Source organism: Bos grunniens, chromosome 4, assembly GCF_055505025.1.
Source record: "Bos grunniens cultivar Pamir isolate PY7600 chromosome 4, Bosgru_T2T1.0, whole genome shotgun sequence".
In the NCBI taxonomy this organism is placed as follows: domain Eukaryota; kingdom Metazoa; phylum Chordata; class Mammalia; order Artiodactyla; family Bovidae; genus Bos; species Bos grunniens.
In genome coordinates, this window is record NC_141168.1 from 42911531 (window position 1) to 42936277 (window position 24747).

The window sequence follows — 24747 nt, forward strand, 5'->3', positions numbered from 1 at the left end:
GCTCCGATGCCCCCTACTAGAGATGGGGCACACGGTGCACAGCCCCAGACACTCTGACGGCCCGGAGCACGAGCTTAGGGCTCCCCTCTCCCCTGCGGATGCACGCCCTCGGCCCACTGGCGCCGCCAAGCAAGGCGCAAGGGACAGGGCAGGAGCTGGGCCGAAGACTGCCGCCTGCACAAGTTCACAGCCAGTCCAGCGGCTCGGGTAACCTAGCAGAGTGCTGGGGCTGCGCCCTCGGGGGAGGAGGCGTAGGCGGGACCCCTTCCCCACACACTCCCCACCCAGCCCGGTTTCTCCTCCTCCCTGCGCCCGCCTCTCCCCGTCCCTCGGCAGCCAATCCTAGCCGCGCTCCTGCAGTGTTCGTAGGGCGGGTGGTGGCGCGGAGCCCGGAGGTGGCTCGGAGAGCTTCAGCTTTGTGCCCAGCGGCAGGTAAGGCGCGCGGGGGGATTGGGGTCAGGCTTTTCTGAAACCCTCCAGAAGGAGCTTAAAAACCGAGGTGCGCGGGAGACCCAGCGCCTGACCAGCCACCGGCCCAGAACTCTCGGCGCCGCCCGCCTCGCCCGGACCGGCAGGGAGCGGGCGCAAGCGAGACTCGGCTGGCCGGCGATCGCTCCGGGCTCCTTGGGGAGGGCCTGAGTCAAATAAACAAAGGCCGAGTATTAAGAATATTTCATCCCTATTTCATTTGTAAAATGGTGATGGTTTCGGTTTTTATGTAGAGGTATTCAGCTAGTGTTTCGGGCGATGCGGCGTAGTGGGGCGGCAGGGTGAGCGAACGGCTGTGCTCGGCATCTCCAGCGGGGGTGAGAACTCGGCCGGCTGGGACTCCAGGGTCCCGCCGGCCTGGGGTTCTGCTCCTTGGTATGAATCCTCCGCAGGTCACTTAACCTCTCCTGACTTGGCTTTCCTCTTTGGAAACTGGAAACTCTTAGCATTTCAGACGTTGTTCTGCGGGTTACATGATTTAAGTGCACTCTAGAAAAACTAAGGCTGAGCTCCCAGCAACACAGGGTTATCTCGACACAAATGTTTAGAAGTACTGATACCCTGAATTGTCCCACAAAGGAACTAGGGTGGTTTGCAACAAAATCATGTAGAGCCGTAGCAAGTCAGCAGAAAATAAATGTAACCAGATATGGGGAGCAAAGATAATGTAAGAGAGAAAGTAAGTCCAGGGGAAAAAATAAAGTGTGAACTTGCTGTGAAAATGGAAATGTTCTATATTTAATTAATTTACATTTAAATAGTGTGTGTCTGTTTGTTAAACAGTATGGAGGTTCCTCAAAAAACTAAAAATAGAATTACCATAGGATCCAGCCATCCCACTCCTGGACCTGAGAAAACTATAATTCTAAAAGAAACACACACCCCGATGTTCATAACAGCACTATTCACAACAGCCAAACATGGAAACAAGAGAAATGTCCAGTGACAGATGAATGGCAAAATAAGATGAGATACATATAAACAGTGAAGTATTAACTTAGCCACAAAAACAGAAACACGCATGCAACTAGAGATTATCATACTAAGTGAAGTAAGTCAGAATGAGAAATACCATATGATATGACTAATATGTGGAATCTAAAATATAGCACAAATGAACCTATCTACAAAACAGAAATAGACTCACAGACATAGAGTACAGACTTATGGTTGCCAAGGGGGAGAGGGGAAGGGATAGGGATGGACTGGGAGTTTGGGGTTGGTAGATGCAAAATGTTACATTTAGAACGGATAAACAACAAGGTCCTAATGTATATCACAGGGAACTATATCCAATCTCCTGGATAAGCTATAATGGAAAAGAATATTTTTAAAAGAATATTTAATATGTGTATAACTGAGTCACTTTGCTGTACAGCAGAGATTGGCACATTGTAAATCTGCTATACTTCAATTTAAAAAAATAGCGTGTGTCTAATGGCTTCCTTGGGGCTTCCCTGATGGCTCAAGCGGTAAAGAATCTGCCTGCAATGCAGGAGCCACAGGAGATGCAGGTTTGATCCCTGGGTCAGGAAGATTCCCTGGAGAAAGAAATGGCAACCCACTCCAGTGTGCTTGCCTGGAGAATCTCATGGACAGAGGAGCTTGGTGGGCTATAGTCCATGGGGTTGCAGAGAGACATGACAGAAACAAATTAGCCTACAGTGGCTACCATATAGGACAGCGCAGGTGTATATTGCTTTTGTGCTGAGTCTCAAATATGCCTCTAGGAAAGTAAACTTGGTCAGTTGCATAAGTACATATCATTTGAAAGTAAAGAATACTTCATTCATTCATTCATTCCTCAAATATGAATGACCTTGAAGGAAGTAGAGTCATTCCTTATAATTGGCAGTAAAGACAATTTTCTGGTTTTCATTATTAAAGTACCCTGATATATTGCCATGTCAAATTCTATGCACTCAAGGAACTGGGGTTGGGAGGGATGGAATCAGTGAATATGGCATAATAGCTTCTTTTTAGAGTTTTAAATAATTATACAAATGTTAACTAACCTTTATAGCAAATTTTATTTTTATTTATTTTAGCAAAATTTATTTTATTAACTTTTTTGGACTGTGCTGGGTCTTCGTTGCTTAGTTGCAACGTGGCATGTGGAATCTTGGTTCCCTGACCAGGGATCGAACCTACATCCCATGCATTGAAAGGTGGATTCTTAACCACTGGACCACCAGGGAAGTCCCGCAAAATTTAAAATATATAGATAACCACAAAGAAACCACTAAAAATTCTACCACTCAGAGACATATTTACAATTAATATTTTGATGTGTATTTTTCCCGACTTTTGCCCCATGTAGTCATTTTATTTTCCTTGGTAGGCCCCAAAGTATCAGCTCCCTTCAAGAAAGGAAAATTCAGCCTAGGGGTAAAGGTCATTTTTACCTTAACTCTTGGACCTCTCAGGCCAGCACCCGGCCCTGTCTGAGAAGGTCACTGTCTCCCCAATCCTTCCCCCATTCTTTGTTGAGTCAGTGTGAGCACAGGTTGGAAAAGAATTTCCAGACATAGAGCATTTCAGAAGGGAATGAGTTTATTAAGAGCAAAGAGCAGAGATAATGTGGGCAGAGATAATGTGAGCACAGTGGGCTGACCTCCTGACAGACCAGGGAAAGCCAACAATTTTCATGAGTTAATAGCCAATTTTTATAGCCTCAAGACGAAAAAAATTCCTGCTGAAAGGTTGGTGTTAGATCATTGATTGGGACGCTATAGTGTGTTTACAGGAGTGGGCATCTTTGCCTAATTGGGAGTCAGGAAGCTTGTCAGTGATATCAGGGGCTTTGGGCAACAGTTACAAAAGGGCTCAATCAGCTTTGGAGGTGACTTGGGTTCTGGGCTCCACTTCTGGGGCATTGGTGCAAGGCACCTGGAACCTGGGGCAGGACTCAACATACTTCTGCCAGTGGCCTGGCTTGAGAGCAGTGGTTATAGGCATCTGAGAGCATTTTAGAGAGGAGGAAAGTCGCAGCTGTGGGCATTCTGCAGGAGGAGTAATCAACCTCGGAACTGTTGATATTTGGGGCTGGATAACTCTTTGTTGTGGGAGGCTGTCCCGTGCATTAGAAGATGGTTAGCAGCACGCTGGCTCACTTCCCACTTCTCGTTCTAACAATCAGAAATGTTGATTAAGACCATTGGGTTAGCGGAAATTGCCATATTATTCATGGTATGCTCTAGAGAGGTTCATATTCCAGTTTGCGCTTAGAAGAAAGACTAAGATGGAAAGAGAGGCATAGTTTAAGCCAAGGAAGCTGTTTAGTCCTGGCTGTACCATTCATTTACGGTGAGATTTTGGTGGGCAAGTATATTGGTTAGAATGGAAACAGGAAAAAAAAAACACAAAAATGCAAGACATTTTTGAAGGGACTCTATAAAAGAGGGGGTAGGTTTCGTGGAACCAACAAATGACAGTGAGGCACCCAGGTAAGAGGGTTGGTGGGGTGCCATCTCCACCCCGGTCTGAAGGGGCAGGGAAGGGACTGTGGTTCCAGAGCTTGGAGGTGAGTGTGGGGGTGGAGCTCCCAAGGAGGGCTCGCCCTCCAGGGCTGCAGGGGGGCCTTGGCAGAAGTCAGCCACTGCTGGACCACCAGCTTGGTGGGACAGGACAAGTCGGGGATAAGTTCACCAGCCTCTCCTTTTGTCCAAACCCCGTACTGCTCAGCCACATGACTGGCTACTCAATCAAGAGTCGAGGTGTTGGGGCAAAGTATTGTGACTTTTTTTGGAAACCCAGCAGACAGAGAAGATGGTAACCTAGTGTCCCAAGGAACCATCTTACCCCTGAGTTAGAATTCAGGCTTCAAAGGGGGCAAGGGTATAGCTAGTTGTTGCAGAAGTCTTGGTGCGGCCCAGACCAGGAAGGGGATGTGATAATCCTTTGCTCTTGCAGCTGTCCCTGTAGGTCTGCTGTCAACCTCCAACAGGACCAGTGTGATCCTCTGTTGTGCAACTTTTTATCTTTAAATAAATGAAAACTGTTAGGCCTTGAAAGAGCAAGCCTGGGAGGCAAAGCCTTGAGAATGTGCTGCCTTGCATATTTCAGGCTAGAGGCAACATTGTTTTGCAAAGAGGTAGGATCCAGAGTGACCAAGCAGGGAGTCAGATTTGTTCTGTGTTACACCTTTCCCCTCGTCTGATCTCCCTCTCTGGCCAGTGCCAAGTGGAAGGTGGAGGGTAAAGCAGGCAGGAGACGCAACATAGGGAGGTCAGCCAGTTCCTGAGGCGGGAGGAGGAGGGCAGATGGAGAACCACCAGCAGCAAGTGATTTAAAGTCTTCCTGTCTGTGCAGAATGAAAGTTTGAGGGCTCTAACTTCTGAAGGGTTGCTGTGGGAGTAAAAGGCGATAGGCAAAAATGTTTTTGAAAAAGAAAACACAAACACATGTAGCCACTGCTGCTTTTGATCTCTGGCTGTTTTAAGTGGTAATGTCAAGTCATGTTGTTTTAGCTAAGGCAGGATTTTTTTTTTTTCCAGCTTTATTGAGGTATAATTGACAAAAACATTCTAAGATACTTAAAGTGTATATAGTGTGATGATTTGATATACAGATAACATTATGAAAGTATTCTCTCCATGGAGTGAACTAATACACATTTACTGGTTTTGGTGAGAACATTTAGGTTCTGCTCTTGGCAAATTTCAATCATACATGACTGTTATCAACTGTAGTTACCGTGTTTTACATTAGATCCTCAGACCTTATTCATGTTGTAGCTAAAAATTTGTGCCTTTTTACCTATCTCTCCCTATTTCCCCTACACTGGGTACCAGTTTTCTAATAGATTCCATGCATTAAGTGATGGAATCACTTATAAGTGATACCATGCATTAGTTGTCTTTCTCTGCCTGGCTTATTTCACTTAGCATGATGCTGTCTGAGTTCACCTATGTTGTCACAAATAACAATATTTTCTTCCCTTTTTAAGGCTGAATAATATTCCATATAGAGTTGTCCCTCACTCTCTGTAGGGCATTGGCTCCAGGAGCCCCTGTGGATACCAAAATCTTGGGTCCTCAAGTCCCTTGTATAAAATGGTGCAATATAATGAATATAGTCAGTTTCCTTATCTGTGCATTACACATCCTTAGGTATGCAGGGCTGACTCTATATGAATCACAGTTTTATTCTTTCATTGTCTGCAGTTAGGTCTTGGCTATTGTAAATAATGCTGCAGTGAACATGGGAGTACATATATATCTCTTTGAGATAATCATTTTGTTTCCTTTGGATGTATACCCAGAAGTGGGATTGCTGGATCATCAGATCAGATCAGATCAGTCGCTCAGTCGTGTCTGACTCTTTGCGACCCCATGAATTGCAGCACGCCAGGCCTCCCTGTCCATCACCAACTCCCGGAGTTCACTCAGACTCACGTCCATCGAGTCAGTGATGCTATCCAGCCATCTCATCCTCTGTCGTCCCCTTCTCCTCCTGCCCCCAATCCCTCCCAGCATCAGAGTCTTTTCCAAGGAGTCAACTCTTCGCATGAGGTGGCCAAAGTACTGGAGTTTCAGCTTTAGCATCATTCCTGCCAAAGAAATCCCAGGGCTGATCTCCTTCAGAATGGACTGGTTGGATCTCCTTGCAGTCCAAGGGACTCTCAAGAGTCTTCTCCAACACCACAGTTCAAAGCATCAATTCTTCAGTGCTCAGCCTTCTTCACACAGTGATACTATTCTTAATTTCTTGAGGAATCTCCATATTGTTTTCCGTAGTGGCTGTACCAGTTTACATTCCCATTAACAGTACACAAGCTTTCACTTTTTCCTACATCCTCACTAGTATTTGTTCTCTCTTTTCTTTTTGATGATGGCCAAACTAACTAGTGAGATAATTTCTCTTTTTGATTTCCCTGATGATTAATGATGTTGAATGCTGAAAGCCTTTTGTGTACCTGTTGACCACTTGTATGTCTTTGGAAGAATGCTTACTAAGTTTCTCTGCCCAGTTTTAAATTGGACCATTTGGGGTTTTTTGCCATTGAGTTGTAGGAGTTCCTCATATATTTTGGTTATCAACCCCTTATTAGATACGTGATTTGCAGAGATATTCTCCCATTCCATGGCCTCCTTTGCCTTGCAGAAGCTTTTTAGTTTCTTGTAGTCTGTCTTATTTATTTTTGCTTTTGTTGTCTTTGCTTTTGGTGTCAAATCCAAAAAATCATTGCCAAGACCAAAGTTAAGGAGTTTACTTACCCCTTGTGTATTCTTCCAGGAGATTTACAGTTTCAGATCTTAGGTGGTTCCATACAAAATTTAGGGTTGCTTTTCTGTTTCTGTGATGAATGCCATTGGAGTTTTAATAAGGATTGCATTGAATCTGTAGATCACTTTGGGTAGTATGGACATAAATAATATTAATCCTTTAAATCCATGAGCACAGAATATCTTTTTTCGTTTTTTCATGTCTTTTTCCATTCTTTTCATTAATGTCTTATAGTTTTTTTAACTTTTTTTTTCTGGCCATGCCATGTGACTTGTGGGATCTTAGTTCCCTGACTAGGAATTAAATCCGGGCCATCGGCAGTGGAAGCACAGAGTCCTAACTATTGGACCGCCAGGGAATTCCCTTGTAGTGTTCATTGTAAAGATCTTTTTTAAAATTGAAATTTAGTTGATTTACAATATTGTGTTAATTTCTGCTATTCAGCAAAGTGATTCGATCATACACACGTATACATTCCTTTTTTATATGTTCTTTTCCATGTGGTTTATCACAGGATATTGAGTAGAATTCCCTGTGCTATACAGCAGGACCTTGTCATTTGACTCAGCCTTTCTTACCTGTTTTGATGTGAATATTTGCTTATTCACCAGATGTGTAGGAGTCACTGAGCTAGTTTCTGGATCTCTTTCAGAAAGGACTGCTCCCACTGTAGCTGTGTATCAGTGTGTCCATAGCAGGAGGGGAGCCAGGAGCCTTCTATGTCGTCATCTCGGTCAACTTTATTGCAGGATTTCTTTAAGCTTTTTAATCCTCCATATGCCAACTCAGTTGTGTTGTTTGGTGTACTGAAACGTATCTTTGCTTGTGCCTGAATAGTTTGATATTTTCTATATGTCTTATACAGAATGATTGTTCTTATAGCTTAACTGTTTACTTTTACTTTTTTATCATCACAGAAACCATGTCATAATACTTCAGAGTTTGGAAGGGGGCCTTAAATTTTCTCATCTGAAATCTGAGAATTTGCAGTGCCTTTAAAAAAACTGCATGAGAAATATATACGTGGATCAAGGATGTAATCTGTTAGTGATATCTCTAGAAAGCTGGAAAAAAGCAACATAGGAAAACAGAACAGACACAAAATAGCAGAAAAACATATGCTCAGTTGGAGAGCATAATATGATTTATCATCGAGGAGACATATAACACGTTGTGAAATTTTGCTTGTGAAAGTCTTAATTGATCTGCTAAGGGGAAAGAAAATACATTCCCTCTAACAATCCTGAAGAGCATAATTATTGAGATTTTAAAGTGCTAGAAACCAGGGGCTTCCTTAGTAGTCCAGTGGTTAAGAATCCACCTTGCAATGCAAAGGATGTGGGTTTGATCCCTGGTCAGGGAACAAAGATCCCACGTGTCCCGGAGCAGTTAAGCCCCGAGTGCTGCAACTACTGAGCCCATGCGCCACAACCAGGGAGTGAGTGTACCACAACGAAAGACCCTGCATGATTCGTCAAAGATCCTACATGCTGCAACTAAGACCTGACGCAGCCAAATAATAATAAATTTTCAGTTCAGTTCAGTCGCTTAGTCGTGTCCGACTCTTTGCGACCCCATGAATCGCAGCACGCCAGGCCTCCCTGTCCATCACCAACTCCCGGAGTTCACTCAGATTCACGTCCATCGAGTCAGTGATGCCATCCAGCCATCTCATCCTCTGTCGTCCCCTTCTCCTCCTGCCCCCAATCCCTCCCAGCATCAGAGTCTTTTCCAAGGAGTCAACTCTTCGCATGAGGTGGCCAAAGTACTGGAGTTTCAGCTTTAGCATCATTCCTGCCAAAGAAATCCCAGGGCTGATCTCCTTCAGAAAGGACTGGTTGGATCTCCTTGCAGTCCAAGGGACTCTCAAGAGTCTTCTCCAACACCACAGTTCAAAAGCATCAATTCTTCGGTGCTCAGCCTTCTTCATAGTCCAACTCTCACATCCATACATGAACACAGGAAAAACCACAGCCTTGACTAGACGAACCTTTGTTGGCAAAGTAATGTCTCTGCTTTTGAATATGCTACCTAGGTTGGTCATAACTTTCCTTCCAAGGAGTAAGCAATTTTAGATATAAATAAATAGTTAGAAACCAGAATTACACAGATTCTTCCCAGGTGGAAGATTTATATTCCTTTGTCCCAGCCCCAACACACTTGTCGTTTGTGCTGTGCTCAGATGTTCCAGAAGTTCATGGTTTCCAAAAGCACTTGGCCAGGAAGAACTAATCTCAGCAATAGGGGACCAAGGTTTTGACCTGGACTTTCTTGGGTATCAGTGCCTAACAGCATGTATGGGCCCCAGCATGTCCTTCTCTCAACCCACCTTTAAAATTGAGTTACACTCAGATTGTATTGCTTGCAATTATTTGAGTGAATAAGCTGCTCTTTTAAAGGATGGATATACCCTTGTAAGTTTAAACACATTCTTAGTAAGCATGCTTTGACTCCTGATACAACATTTCTCTCCTGTTATATCAAGGTCTGTCTAGTCAAAGCTATGGTTTTTCCAGTAGTCATCTATGGATGTGAGAGTTGGACTATAAAGAAAGCTGAGCACTGAAGAATTGATGCTTTTGAACCGTGGTGTTGGAGAAGACTCTTGAGAGTCCTTTGGACTGCAAGGAGATCCAACCAGTCCATCCTAAAGGAAATCAGTCCTGAATATTCATTGGAAGGACTGATGCTGAAGCTGAAACTTCAGTACTTTGGCCACCTGATGCAAAGAGCTGACTCATTTGAAAAGACCCTGATGCTGGGAAAGATTAAAGGCAGGAGGAGAAGGGGATGACAGAGGATGAGATGGCTGGATGGCATCACTGACTCAATGAACATGAGTTTGAGTAAACTCCGGGAGTTGGCGACAGACAGGGAGGCCTGGCATGCTGCAGTCCATGGGGTCGTAAAGAGTCGGACACGACTGATCAACTGAACTGAACTGAATTAAATATCAAGATCACTCTCGGTGAAAGGCAGAAGGTTTTGAAATGGCCAGTAGGAGGAATAGGAGGGTCATGGAGCAGGAAAATCCCATGGATGGAGGAGCCTGGTGGGCTGCAGTCCATGGGGTCACTAAGCAGGAGCAGGTGGGAGGAGCTTTGAAAGTTGGGAGGGGAAGGACAGTGACATATGTTCAGACAGAGTGCTGAGGAATGCTTTACCTGCTGAGTGACTGGGACTCAGGGCAGCTGGGCAGCAGCCTCCCTAGATCTGATAACCTGAGCTTTTCCTCGATTACTTGTGTCTGTCTGCCCCTAAGTGAACTCACTCAGTCGTGTCCAACTTTTGCGATCCCATGGAGTATACAGTCCATGGAATTCTCCAGGCCAGAATACTGGAGTAGCCTTCCCCTTCTCCAGGGGATCTTCCCAACCCAGGGATCAAACCCAAGTCTCCTGCATTGCAGGCAGATTCTTTACCAGCTGAACCACAAGGGAAGCCCTAAGTGAACCCAAGAGACGCTAATAACCTCCAGGTAACCAAGCCAAACATGAAGAAAGCTAAACCAAAGAAGAAACAAAAAATAGAAGTGAGTTAGAATTTATGGCATGTCAGCACTGAAAGAGTACGTTAGGGGTCATCTAAGTTCATTTACACTCATCTGCTCCCCTTTTTCAAGGTGCTCAGAGACCATGTGCCCTGGCCTCAATCACACAACTATTGGATACCCAAGCCAGGTCTAAAACTGGCCTTTGTTTTAAAAAATTTATTTTTTTTTAAATATAGTTGATTTATAATATTTTGCTAACTTCTACTCTAGGGCAAAGTAATTTAGTTATACATACATATACATTCTATTTCATATTCTTTTCCTTTATGGTTTATCACAGGATGTTGAATATAGTTCCCTGTGCTATACAGGAGGAACTTGTTGTTTATCCATTATATATAATACCTTGCATCTGCTTTTTCCAAACTCCGAATCCATCTCTCCCTGCCGCCTCTCCCTCATGGCAACCATACGTCTGTTCTCTGTGTCTGTGAGTCTGTTTCTGTTTAATTGATAAGTTCATATTTTGTGTCATATTTTAGACCCCACATATAAGTGATGTCATATGGCATTTGTCTTTCTCTTTCTGACTTGCTTCACTTAGTATGATGATCTGTAACCCCATTTCCCAGAGGATAGCGTGTCTGCTGCAGGACATCTGAGGAGAGGCTTACCTACTTGAAAATGCTTTAAGCAGGTTATTTATGCCAAAGTCTTGACTTTTTTCAATTAACTTTCTAGTGAACCACTGCAGCCTGAGCTGTCATTTGTAATTATGCAGTAATTCAAAAACTAATTTGAGATTCTTTTTCTGTTTTCTTTAAGTGGCTTCTCCTACAGAGGCATACCATATATTTCTGGGTGGGAAGACTGAATGATTAATCCTAATTTAATTTATCAATTTGATGCAATCACAAGCACAGTCCCTGTGGAATTTTTTTTCTTAACTTGACAAAGCTGTTCTAAATTTAATCTAGAAGTCTGAGTGAGCAAGAATAGATATGAATATGGAACAATTTAATGGGAGAACTTGAACTACCAGAAAGCAGAATATGTTGTAAAGCCACAGTCCTATAAATAATATATTATAGGTATGGAAATCGGGGTCAATAATGATGTGAAAGAAAGAATAACCATATTCATAAGAATTTAAATATGAGCCACTGGGGGAAAGAATGAATCTTTATGAGAATAAATAAATTTATGAGAATAAATGATATGAGAACAATTTACCTATTTGGGGAGATTACAGTAGTCTTCTCTTATGCTATATACCAAACAACTTAGATTGATTAAAACCCTCTGTGGTGTTGGAGAAGACTCTTGAGAGTCCCTTGGACTGCAAGGAGATCCAACCAGTCCATTCTGAAGGAGATCAGCCCTGGGATTTCTTTGGAAGGAATGATGCTAAAGCTGGAACTCCAGTACTTTGGCCACCTCATGTAAAGAGTTGACTCATTGGAAAAGACTCTGATGCTGGGAGGGATTGGGGGCAGGAGGAGAAGGGGACAACAGAGGATGAGATGGCTGGATGGCATTACTGACTCAATGGACGTGAGTCTGAGTGAACTCCGGGAGTTGGTGATGGACAGGGAGGCCTGGAGTGCTGCGATTCATGGGGTCGCAAAGTGTCGGACACGACAGAGTGAACTGAACTGAAACATGTAAATGAAGGGGGAAAAAGTTAAAAATCTAAAAGAAAAAATGTATATATAAGTCTTTCTAAACGTAATGCTAAAAGTCAGAAACTTAAAGCCTTTAAGCTTTTAAATATTAAAATGTTTTCAATATTCTTAAAATATTAAACCCTTGAAATAAAAATCAAACAAAAGTAAATCTTGCACCCCAGTGATTTTTGCAGCACTATTTACAATAGCTAAGATATAGAAGCAGCCTAAACAGGGGAAAGGATAAAAAAGATGTGGTACATATATCCAATGGAATATTACTCAACCATAAAAAAGAACAAAATAGTGCCATTTGCAGCAACATGAGTGGACCTAGAGATTATGATACTAAGTGAAGTAAGTCAGAGAAAGAGAAATATAATATGGTATCACTCATGTGTAATCTAATTTTAAAAGGATGTTGCTGTTCAGTCACTAAGTTGTCTGACTCTGCGACCCCGTGGATTGCAGCACACCAGGCTTACCTGTCTTCCACCATCTCCTGGAGTTTGCTCAAAACTTCTGTCAACTGAGTCAGTGATACCATCGAACCATCTCATCTTTCATATTAAAAAGGATACAAATAAACTTATTTATAAAACAGACACAGACTCACAAGTTTCTAAAACAAACTTACAATTACCAAAGGGAAAATGTTGGGGGGAAGGGATAAATTAGGAGTCTGGGATTAACATACGTAACATACACTCACTACTATAAGATAGATAACAACAAGGACCTATTGTATAGCACAGGGAACTCTCCTCAATATTCTGTAATAATGTACAAGGGTAAAGAATCTGAAAAAGAATGCGTATCTGTATGTCTATAACTGATACCCTTTGCTGTACCCCTGAAACTAACACAACAACGTAGATCAACTATGCTCCAAGAAAAATAAAAGAGAACAAAAAAATAAAGTCAATCTTCTTGTTATAGGGTTAGGTCCTAGGTCTTTTAGAATATGTTAAAATATAGAATAAAGTCCTCCTTGGGTTCTGTTCATACTGTAATGGTCTTGGCAGGACAGTGGGGAAAATGGGCAGGGCAGGTGTTAAAAGGTGGCCTGGAGTTGCTGCCTCCCCCAACCGTGCCATCTTATTACAAAGGAAGTTGAGACTTGGAGGAGGAGGAGAATGGAAAGAATCTGTCCACGATACTCCTGCTGAATGTGCTTTCTAAATGATAATACAGTTCATCCTTGGTGGTAGACTGCTGGTACCTAGGGTGGTAGGACTTCCAGGTGGGGGTCTTTCTCATGTATGTGTAGCTCTGCAAATTGTTTCTGTTTTGTTTTGCTTTCCCCAGATCCTGTGGGAAAGCAGTAAAGTTCATATGTTTTATAGACTTTTTAGAGGAAAGCTTTTCTGGAAGTTCTTATTAGAAAGGGAAGGCAAGCAATAGTATTTCTACAAGAACAAAGGATTCACCCTTTGGTGTCCACCTGAAACCATCACAACTTTTAATCAGCTATATTTCAATATAAAATAAAGAGATAAAAAAAAGGACAAAGGACTCAGGGCAATTTACTGATTTCTCCTGAATGTGGTTTGGGGTCTAGAGACAGAAAGCAATGGTTATTACAAAATATTGAATATAGTTCTCTATGCTATACAGTACATCTTTATTTATCTGTTTCATATATAGAAGTGTGTATATGTTAATCCCAAACTGCTAATTTATCCCTCACCCTCTTTCCCCTTTGGTAACTATAAGTTTGTTTTCTGTGTCTGTGAGTCTATTTCTGAGTTTTTTTTTTTTTTCTGTTTTGTAAATAAGTTCACATGTCATTTTTGAGATTCCACATATAAATGATATTGCATGGTATTTATTTTTCTCTGTTTGACTTATTTCACTTAATATGATAATTATTAACTCTGGGTCCATTCATGTTGCTGCAAATGGCATTATTTCAATTCTTTTTATGGCTGAGTATTATTCCATTGTATATTTCCACATCTTCTTTATCCATTCCTCTGTGGATGAACATTTAGGTTCCTTCCATGTTTTGGCTATTACATATAAATTATGTGTGTATATGTGTGATATATATAATTGAATCACTTTGCTGTGCACCTTAAACTAACAACATTGTAAGTTAACTGTTAAATCTTGAAAAAAATTTTGTAATAAAAAAAAGGGGGAAGCAGCAGAATTGCTAGGTCAGAGTTCATTTGCTTACATTTGGAATTTTAATGGATGTTGCTAAACTGCTATCTGTGGAGATACCTATCTATAGTTCCCCAGTGATGTTAAGGAATTCACTGGTTGTCTAGTGGTTAGGACTCTGCACTTTCACTGCTGGGGTCCTGGGTTCAATCTCTAGTTGGGGAACTAAGATCCTACAAGCTGCAAAACATGGCAAAAAAAAATCAAAGATATTTGACTAACACTCTGTGGCAAACGTTCTGAATTCTTTGTCAGTCTGATAGAGCATCTGGGTAAAGTCATCTCACAACTGAGGTTGAGCACTGTTTGAGGAGTCACCAGATTTTCCTATTTTGGGAATCAGTGAGCATTATAAAACTAGAAGAGACGTTAGAGATGAAGTCCAGCCGTTCAGCCTACAAATGGGGAACCTGTTTGACCAGGGTCACTTGAACAGTCCTTGACTGAAGCCAGATCAAACCCTATATCTCCTGTTTATTATAGCAGCTCTCTGGCTGAGTGTCAGACAGCCCTGGAAAGGCCTCTGGAGCATTCTGGGTTTGGCTCCAGAGCCAGGAAGCTGAAAGTTACAGCTCAGAACCACAACACAATGACTGTGAGGCCAAGTGCTTTAACCTACCCTGAACTTCAGGTCCCTCGTATGTAACGTGGAGTTGATATTATTAGCCTTTTTGTCAGTTTTCAAAGATTAGGTTCATGTAGATAAAGTAGCTGACCCAGTCCTCTCACAACTGTTATCCACCTCCTCATGTTTGTTATCTGACTTCCCCACCCACATGTAAGCCCCAAGGGACACTCACACTAACATTCTCAACCATATAAGTAACTTGCCATAGAGTGATAGAGAGGAATCTGTGAGGGGCAGGCTCCTCCGGGAGCCCCTGTAGTCTAGACCATTGCCCAGCACACATCCTTGACTTGGTTCTGGCTTCTTCTGGCTTTGCCATCAGTGTCTTGGTTATTCTTTGGAGGTATTTTATGAACAAGAAGACATCACGCCCATACTGACTCCCGAGGACCTGAGAAGAAAGCTCACCCTCTTTATCACTCACTCTCTGCTTTTTAGGGTCTGATTTCTAACAAGTTCTTCTGTTCAGATTTTCCAGGAAACTTGAAAAGCTTCCATATGGCCAGAGGAGAGACAACATGTGTACTGACCAGCGTGGGTCATGAGACCCACTGTCAAAAGCAGGAAGGAGGAACAGGAAGGGAGGAGGGAAGGGAATTACTGAAAACCTGTTATTTTCAGAAGGGAATTACTGAAAACCAGTTATTTTCAACACATAGCCTGGGGTGTTGAAGGCTGAAGATTGCCAGGAGTCAAGGCTTTTAAAGATGGGTATTATTTTTGCTGTTGCTAGTCAGTTCGTTTCACTACGCGTAACCCTCTCGTATTCTGAAAGAGAATAAAATCAAATGCAGGACTGGTCCAAGGACAGGGGCTACCTCAGCCTCCCTTTCTGGAGGCCCTGGAGGGCTCTCCTTCCCCTTCTCGGCTCCTCAGGAGCATCCTTTTTGTTGGCATCCCGGACAACCCCTCACCCCAGATGGAAGGGCTGGAGAGGCTTCCTTAGTCCCTTCTCCATCACTTCTGTCCCCCCACCCTCACTCACCATCCTAGTTAAAATCAAGTGAAAATTCTAACTGCTCTGAAAATGAATGAGAAAGTTCACTCGTAGGGACCCATCCATTCTGCTCTCAATTCTAGTGATTCTCCAAGAGTGCTTCTCTGACCGTCTGAGCACGGTCTCCTAGATGCCTGTTGAAAATGCACACTCTTAGCCTCCCTCCCTTGTAGAAGCTCTGGGGTTGCAACCCAGAAAAGCACATTTCCAACAGGCAGCCCCAGGAGTCCATTAAAGTTTGGAACCCCCAAACTTTAGAACCCCACTATTCTGTACAAGTTCCTTATTTCTTTCCCTTCTCTCTCGTTTCCCCTCATCTTTTTCTTTCCTTATTCCTTGTGACTCTTGCTCCCCTGTCTCCTCCCTTCTCCCTCCTCCTTAATGCCAAGGCTTCAGAGTAGCCCACTGAACTTTTTTTTTTTTTAACTTTTATTGGCGTATAGTTCATTTACAATATTGTATTAGTTGCAGGTGTACAGCAAAGTGAATCAGTTAATATATATACACATATATCCACTCTTTTTTAGATTCTTTTCTCATATAAGTCACTACAGAATATTGAGTATAGCGTTTCCTGTGCTATACAGTAGGCCCTTAGTAGTTACCTATCTTATACATAGTAGTGTATATGCATGCGTCCTGATTTTTTAACATATTTAAGTCCCTGGGAAACTCAGTGAGGAGGGAAAAAAGAAGGTATATATTTCTTACTGCCTTGTTTGTCCCCATAAAAGAAGGGTAGACAGGAAGCTACCCTCTCCAAGCCCCAACTTTGGGAAATGCATCATTGTTTTAAGCACACAGAGGCATCCCTTCCAATATAGGAGAAAACCTTAGAGGTTGGCAGTATCCTTTAGAGAAACAGTACTGGTATGATGTCCCAGGGGGGCCAGCGAGTACCTGTCTCAGAACAGACACCTGGGTCCCCTCACTGGTGGGCAAGGTTTTGAAGGCATTTAAGGGAGATGGAGACAACTGGACAGGAAGTGGGGGAGAAGGGGTGGTGATCAAGGAGAGTGTCTGCGCAGAGTTGGGGGCGAGTGCCACCAAGGTCCTGAACCTCTGCTTTTGTTTTCACAGCTTCTACAGAAAGAGACCAAGATGAACACAGAGGTGAGTTCTCTAAGAGGACCGATTTAAAGATGCTTTTCTTGCAGCATGCCTCATTTCTTCTTCACAGAGCGTCTTTCCCTCCAGAGCTTTCGGAAACATCAGCACAAACTTGAAAACATGTCCCCTGCATCCTGCCATGCACGTGGCTCTGGGTGATATGGGAAGAATTAGGCCCTTCTGAGCTCTTATCTATGTCTGTCCAGCTTCAGTTAGATTAGAATTTATCTACCTCAGTTAATCCTGAAACAACACTCATGGGCTGGGGTGGAGTGGGCTACAATGGAGCATGGCAGCCGCTGGGCCCTAGTGTTATTCTGGGGACAATTAACTCTGCTTAGAAGCACCTCCCTCTGCATTACCTCCTTGTATTCTCACTTCCACTGAACTTGTTCTTCAGTCCAGTGAGGTGCCTTGTGTCTTTGCACCTTTGTTTTTTCCTGACCAATCAGCCCTTTCTGCTTTCACTGCCTTCAGGTCCAGCTAGACGCTGGGGTCCTCTCCTCCACTACTGCTGTGCTCATGCCCCAGCTCCTTTCTCCTTGTCCTCCTGATCCTGCATGGCCAGCCCAGAGGCCATGCCCAGAGGAGAGTGGTCTTGGGTGAGTGGCATAGTTTCATGCTATTTGCAGCTGACAAACTTCTCAAAACCCTCATCTGGGTACTCAGCATGCCCACCAGACCCCCTCCTTGGTCCCCAGACAGCTCTCTCTCCCTCTGCCCTGAATAGCCAGGTCCAGTCTTCCTCACTCCTCCCAGCTGCTTCCTCACTCTTAGCTTCTGATCACCTTTTACTTTGTGGAGAAAATTTGCAACCATCAGACATCATCTCTCTCAATTTCTGCCTCCCCATTTGTCTTGTTTTTTTTCCTAGAGGAAGGGATTTTTATCAGTGAGAAAGCTCCAGACTGCAAGTACAGAAAATCCCAATTTAATGTGGTTTTTGTCCTAGAAGTCCAGATGGAGGGCAGGCTCCAGGGCGGGGCTGATCAGTGGCTCAGCCATCTCATCAAAGATCCAGGATCTTTTCATCTCTTTGCTCTCATCTAAGTGTTGGCTTCATCTGGGAGATAGTGGCCCTCATGGTGATAGGAATGGCTGCCAGCAGCGGTTGGGGCTACATGCATCCTCATTCACTCTGAGTGGGAGAAAGAGATGGATTCCTGCAGCTCTCCCAGAAGAGTGGGAGCCTCCTTTCTTGAAGTTCCACCAAGTGCCTTTTTAGGCCTCACTGGCCAGATCTGGGTCCCATGCCCATTCCTGGACCAATTACTGTGTCAGAGGAACCAGGATTTTCTCAGCTAGAGCATCTTCTCCTGTACCCCAGAGCTGGATCTGGGAAGAAGGAAGGGGAGTGGACTTCAGGAAAGGACCCACTGCATCCCATCCCAGACATTTCTTGTGAATGTGAGTTGATTGAAAAAAATGCAAAGTTGAGAATTACGTGTTATGGGCAGACTTACTGAGAACTTAAGCCTGGGCTACGGCCTCTCTTATAGCTCTGAGGGACTGCTCTAAAGAGGTAAGGGACGTGCCAAGGATATATAGAAGTTTTTGCAAACAAACACAAAAAAACAAAAAAACAGGTAGTTGGAAGGTAATCAAAAGATTACTGTTAATTAAAGGAAAACAACTATCTCAAATTAGTGAATTTATCACTTTTGTGTGTATGAGAAGATGCAAGAGTCTAGGCTTACTGAAATCATTCTTTTGATATGCACCTTAGCTACCCCAGACCGGTACCCTACTCCTTCCCATCTCAAGTCCCCTGAGGGTGCACCGTTGCGGGTAGCTGCAGAGGCTGCTGGCTTGGTAGCCTCAACATCCTTTGTTTACTGGCGTGACAAGCAACACTGTCCACACTCAGAACTGAAGACTCTGCTGCCTGTTCAGATTCTGTACCACCTCTCTGAATTCCTCTTTGAGCAGCTGCATTGTTCAACTTGTTTCTACTGGTTCTTTCCCATCAGCATTTCCAACTGCTTTAGTTTTTACTTTTTCAGAACGAAACAACACCTAAGGTCTTCTCAAGCTGCTGTAATCCTGTTTTCTCGTCCATCCCCTTCAGAGGGAAGGTTGTTGACATGCTCAACCTGCTGTAGTCTTTTCCTAGCATTATACTGAAATTCATCTTTAAAAAGTAGTTTTTTAATATAATTCTAAAAGAAACATGTACCTCTATGTTCATAGCAGTACTATTCACAATAGTCACAATACGGAAACACCCTAAATGTCCATCAACAGATGAATGGAGAAAGAAGATGTGGTGCATGCATATGATGGAACACTACTCAGCCGCAAGAAGAAGGAAATAATGCCGTTTGCAGCAACACAGACATAACCAAAGATTATCATACTGAAGTGAAGTAAATCAGAAAGAGAAAGACACTGTATCACTTGTGGAATCTAAAATATGGCACAAATGAGCCTATCTACAAAACAGAAAGAGACTCATTGACATAGAGAGCATACTTCTGGTTGCCAAGGGGGAAGTGGGGAGGGAGAGATGGACTGGGAGTTTGGGGTTGGTTGATGCAAACTATTACATTTAGAATGGATAAACAACAAGGTCCTAATGTATAGCACTGGGAACTATATCCAATCTCTGGTGATAAACCATAATAGAAAAGAGAATGTATATATGTATAAAACAAAAAGCAAGTTTTTTTTAAAAAATTCATTTTTGTAGTAGTGTTCATACACAGACCTAGAACAAAACTCAAAAGCTACAAAATGTTAAATAGTCAAAAGTGAGTGTCCTCACTACCTAATCACCCCAGCCTCCCCTACCCCAGGGTTGACCTCTGTTAACCATTTTCTGGTGCCTCTGCCTTCTTATCCTAAGACCCCGTGACTCGCTCTAATTCTCATGGTCTTGGAAATTGTGCAAAAAGAGTAGAAACTTTGCACTCATATTAAGCTCACGGAGCCTGGCTCAGTAATAGTTCTGTTAATCGTCAACTACCCCTTCTGTTCTGTAATTTCAACTTTCCTTCTTTGGTGGCTTTTCTCTCTTAACCTTTTAAAAATATTCCCAGACCGTGGGACCCCCTCTAACTAGTCTGCCTCCTCTTCTGCCTTAAACACCCTGTAACTACCTTCTGTGACCCCCTTCTCACTTCCATTTCCTGTCTGATCCCTGGGCAGCCTGACCTGGTCCTCACTGCTCCGGTAAAACATCTCAGAGCTCTCTCTCTCTCTGGAAGTGATACCTCCCTTGTGTGAATTTCCATGGCCCTTTAATGATCACTTCTTTTGTGACCTTCCATTCTCTGACTTGGGTAGAGCTGTCCGTGTGCCTCCTTCATCTTAGCATCCCCACAGCATCTGACCTGGTGCCTCAAATACCATGTGTTCTCACTGAGTGGCAGTTGACTCAGTGATGGGATGACTCATAGACTGTCTAGTCATCATGTACAGCAATCCAGAGCTTGCGTGAAAGATTAGTGAAAATGCAGAGGAAGAGAAACCTGCAGTGACTTGAGGCTGGCTGGAGCAGGGAGGGAGGAGTAGGCTGTCAGCTGCAGTCAGACCTTTGGTTTCAGAGGATTTGTCCGAGGCAGCAAAGACTCCCAGGATTTCCAGCACGTCATGCTGGGTGCCTGATAGAATTTGCAGAGCCCCTGGCCTTTTCCCGGAAGTTCAGACCACAGTGGTCAAGTGAGGCTGGTGGTTGGAGTCTAGCACAGAACATGAGGATCTAGGTCAGGGTGGGACGGCCAGGTGGAAATGCCCAGTTGGCATTCCTTCCTGGGTCTAGAGCTTGGAGGAGAGGACAGCGCATTGTGCACAATGTTGGAACCTTCAGCACAACGGTGGTCTTGGAAACCTTAAGAATGAGAGGCACCCCTCCCCTACTTGGGGAATACGGGGAGGAGAGATCAGGGGGACAGGATTGAGCATGGGGAAACGTGCACCACTAGGGTGCAGGATGAAGAGGGAAAGCGGTGACGAGTGAAAAGGAAATCTCGCTGTGAGGTGAGGGAAGACAGGGAAGGAGTGAATTTTAAGAAGGTCCCCTCAAGTATCAAACAGGAGTGAGGTCCAGGAGAATGCCACCTAGGGAAAGCCCTTGAATTTGGCTAAGATCTAAGATGACCTGTAATGAGCCAGAGAGGTTTGGTAGTGAAACCCAGATTACAGCTGAACTGGAAGGGTGAGTGGGGAGAGCAGACACAGCCTGGAGTTGTGGAGTGTCGGCTGATTTGGGGGCAGTGGGCACCACCAGGGGCAGAGTGTCCTGGAGGGCAGACAGCAGAGGACACCCAGCTCTATGGAAGGGAGCAGGGTGTAAGCCCAACTCTGTACAAATTGTAGAGTTCTCATCTACTCAGAGCATTCCTTGGATTTTCATATCTATCTTAAGTGTTTGTATTTTGGATAACATACATTCACATGATTCAAAATTTTCAAGAATTTCACACACACACACAAAAACTTTATCCTGAGAAGTCCTCTTCTCTCCCAGCTACTCTATTCTCATGGTCCAAAGCAACTACCCTTACTGGTTTCTTGTCTGTCCTTCCAGAGAGATTCAAAACATATACAAGTATTGTTTTTCCTTCAGCCATTGCCCCGCCCTCCTTTTTTTTTTTTTTTTAACATACACTAGAGCACATATCTTACACTGGTCTGTATTTTGCTTTTCTCACCCAACAATGTATCTTGGAGATCAGTCCCTTCCAGTACATAAAAAACTTTCTTGTTCTTTTTTTTTATAGCTATGTAGCATTCCATTTTCAAAGTATACCATAATTCTCTAACCAGCCTGCTATTGATAACATATACTTTATATTCAGTCTTTTGCTGTTACAAGCAAGGCTGCAATAAACCTGAGTCATTTCACTTATGTATGTGTTTTGAAAATAAATTCCCCCCATGCCCAACAAAGAGTATTTGCATGTTAAATGTTTCCAAGCTGTTCTCCACAAAGGTTGCCCGTTCTCCTCACCCTCCAGCAACATATGAACATGCCTGTTTTCCTATGCCAGCCAATGTATGGTCAAACTTACTGATTCTTGTAAATGAGTGAAAAACATTGGGTTGTCCTTCCTGACTGTTTACAATCGTCATACCTCCTCCTGGAGTGGGAACCTGGCACTTGCCCTCATACCTTCCACTTTGAAGTTCTACAGTAATTTTACATTTTCTCCTACCCTCCTTATCTCAAAACAAAATTTTTTTTTCTGAGTTGGCAGAGTATGTGTTCTTAATCTCGGAATCCCATCATCTAATCTCGAGCTCCAAACACTTAGCTTCTCTGCATCCAAGACAGGGAGAGCTGGCTCACTTTGTGACGATAAGTTGGTCCCCAATTAGTTTTTGAGTCACTTTGCTGTCCTGTCTGTCTCTTTTCTGCATCTTGAAACTATTCTTGTTCCTTTGTTCCTTAAAACGGCACCTCTACAGGGCTGAATAAATGGCAACCTACTCCAGTGTTCTTGCCTGGAGAATCCCAGGGAAGGGGGAGCCTGGTAGGCTGCCGTCTGTGGGGTAGCACAGAGTTGGACACAACTGAAGCGACGCAGCAGCAGCAGCAGCAGTGCAGGGCTGAATATATAGTGCATTTTATCAAAAATTCAAGACAGCAGGGCACAGCAAGACAACTGAAATGGAATTTTAGACATTCTAGAAACCTGTTGCCCACCCCTCCGCTGGGCATATCTCACCATCTCCTTTCTCTGCATACTTCAGCCTCCTGATAATCTACATGCACGTTCCCCTTTCTACTCTTTCCTCCCATTTCCTCTGCTTTCTGCAGGTTCTCACCCTGAAAGTTTTAGCTACTAAATTGCAGAGGAGTTTAGCCATCTCTTTGACTTTTTTTTTTTTAGCATTGTCCCACTCTTTGTGACCCCTATATAGTCTATGGAATTCTCCACACCAGAATACTGGAGTGGGTAGCCTTTTCCTTCTCCAGAGGATCTTCCCAACCCAGGGATCGAACCCAGGTCTCCTGCATTGCAGACAGATTCTTTACCAACTGAGCCCAAGGTTTAGTCTCCTTATATTTGGAGATTTTTCAGTTATCGTTCTGTTACTGATTTCTAGTTTAATTCCATTGTGGTCTCAGATTAGACATTGTATGATTTCTGTGTTTTGAAACTTGTGGAGGTGTATTTTATAACCCGTCTGTCTTGGTGAATGTTTCGTGTATGCTTGAGAAGAATGCATCCTGCTGCTGTTGGGTGAAGCAGACTACAGATGCCAGTTTTGTCCAGTTGATTGGTAGTGCTGAGTGCGAATGTGTCCTTCCTGATTTTTCTGCCTGTTCGATCTGTCCATTTCTGTTAGAGGGGTGTTGGAGTGTGATGCAGCTGATTTTGGATTCATCTGCTTCTCTTCACGGTTGTTCTATCAGATTTCACCTAATGTAGTTGGTGCCCTTTTGTTAGGTGCGCACGTGTTGGATCTTGTTATGTAATGCCCTTCTTGCAATTAACATAACTACTCCTGCTGTCTTTTGTTTATAGTGTTAGCATGATATATTTGTCTCCATCCATTTACTTTTAATCCATATGTGTCTTTATATTTAAAGTGTTTTCTTGTAGGCAACATAGAGTTGAGTCTTGATTTTTGGTCCACTCCAACAATCTTTGTCTTTTAATTGATGCATTTAGACCATTAACATTCAAAGTGATTACTGATATAGGTGGATTAATATTTGTTATTGTTGGCAACCCACTCCAGTATTCTTGCCTGGAAAATCCCATGGACAGAGGAGCTAGTAGGCTACAGTCCACGGGGTCCCAAAGAGTCGGACACGACTGAGCGACTTCACTCTATTCATTGACTTTGTTCTTTGGTCCTATTTTTGCCTTCCACTCTTCTTCTGCTTTTTATGATGTAAACTGAGTATTTTATATAGTTCCTATTCTCTTTTTTCTTAGCATATTGATTATACTTCGTTTTTTAAACTTTTTTATTGGTTGTGCCAGAGCGTGCAATATACATTTACAACTAATTCAAATCCACTTTCAAATAATACCTGTACCACCTCACAGGTAGTGTGAATACTGTAAAATAACAATAATCCCATTCCTTCTTCTTGTCCTGTGGATCAATGCTGTCATTCATTTCACTTACGTATATGCATTTACATAAACATAAATATATACATCAGCATACATAATTCAATACTTTGTTGCTGTTATTATTTTATTTAGATCAACTAAGAATAAGAAAAATAAAGTTTGTATTTTACTTTCACTTAATCCGTCTTCCTTTCTTTAGGTAGATCTGAGTTTCTCACCTGTAATATTTTTCTTCTCTCTAAAGAAATTCTTTTAATATTTCTTGCAAGCTAGGTCTACTACAAATTCCCTCAAATTTTTGTTTGTCTGAGAAAGTCTTTATTTCTCCTTCACTTTGGAAGGATAACTTCACAGGGTACAGAATTCTAGGTTGGTAAGTTTTTTCCTCTTGACACATGAAATATTTCATTCCACTCTCCTTTCTTGTATGGTTGTTGAGGAGAAGTTGGATATAATTTTTATCTTTGTTCTGTAGGTAAGGTTTTTTTCCCTCTGGCTTCTTTCAGGATTTTTTTTTCTTTATCTTTGCTTTTCTGTAATCTGAAAATGATATGCCTAAACATCATTTTTTGGGGACAGGGCATTTATCCTGTTTGGCATTCTCTGAACTTCCTAGATCTGTGGTTTGGTGTCTGACGTTAGTTTAGGGAAATTCTTATTCATTATTATTTCAAATATATCTTGTGTTCTTTTCTCTCTTCCTTCTCTTTCCGGTGTTCTCATTACATGTGTGTTACACAATTTGTAGTGACCCACAGTCCTTGGATATTCTCTTCCTTTTTTCAGTCTCTGTTCTCTTTGCTTTTCAAGTTTTCGGGGGTTACTATTGAGATATCCTCAGTTTTAGGGATTCTTTCCAGTGCCGTGTCTAGTCTACTCGTAAGCCCATAAAAGGCATTCTTCATTTCTGTTACATTGTGTTTGATCTCTAG

General features: G+C 42.9%; 1 protein-coding gene across 4 annotated transcripts in view; it reads left to right on the plus strand.

Moving 5' to 3' along the window:
• Positions 1 to 358: 358 nt before the first annotated feature.
• The window catches only part of BLVRA (biliverdin reductase A), a 54852-nt gene continuing 30463 nt past the window's right edge, over positions 359 to 24747 (plus strand). For all 4 annotated transcript variants that reach the window (XM_086396096.1, XM_086396097.1, XM_086396095.1 and 1 more), the window contains exons 1-2: positions 359 to 432; positions 16752 to 16784. In XM_086396096.1, the coding sequence (XP_086252222.1) occupies positions 16773 to 16784 (12 nt within the window). In that variant the 5' untranslated portion in view covers positions 359 to 432; positions 16752 to 16772. The remainder of the gene's footprint in view (positions 433 to 16751; positions 16785 to 24747) is intronic.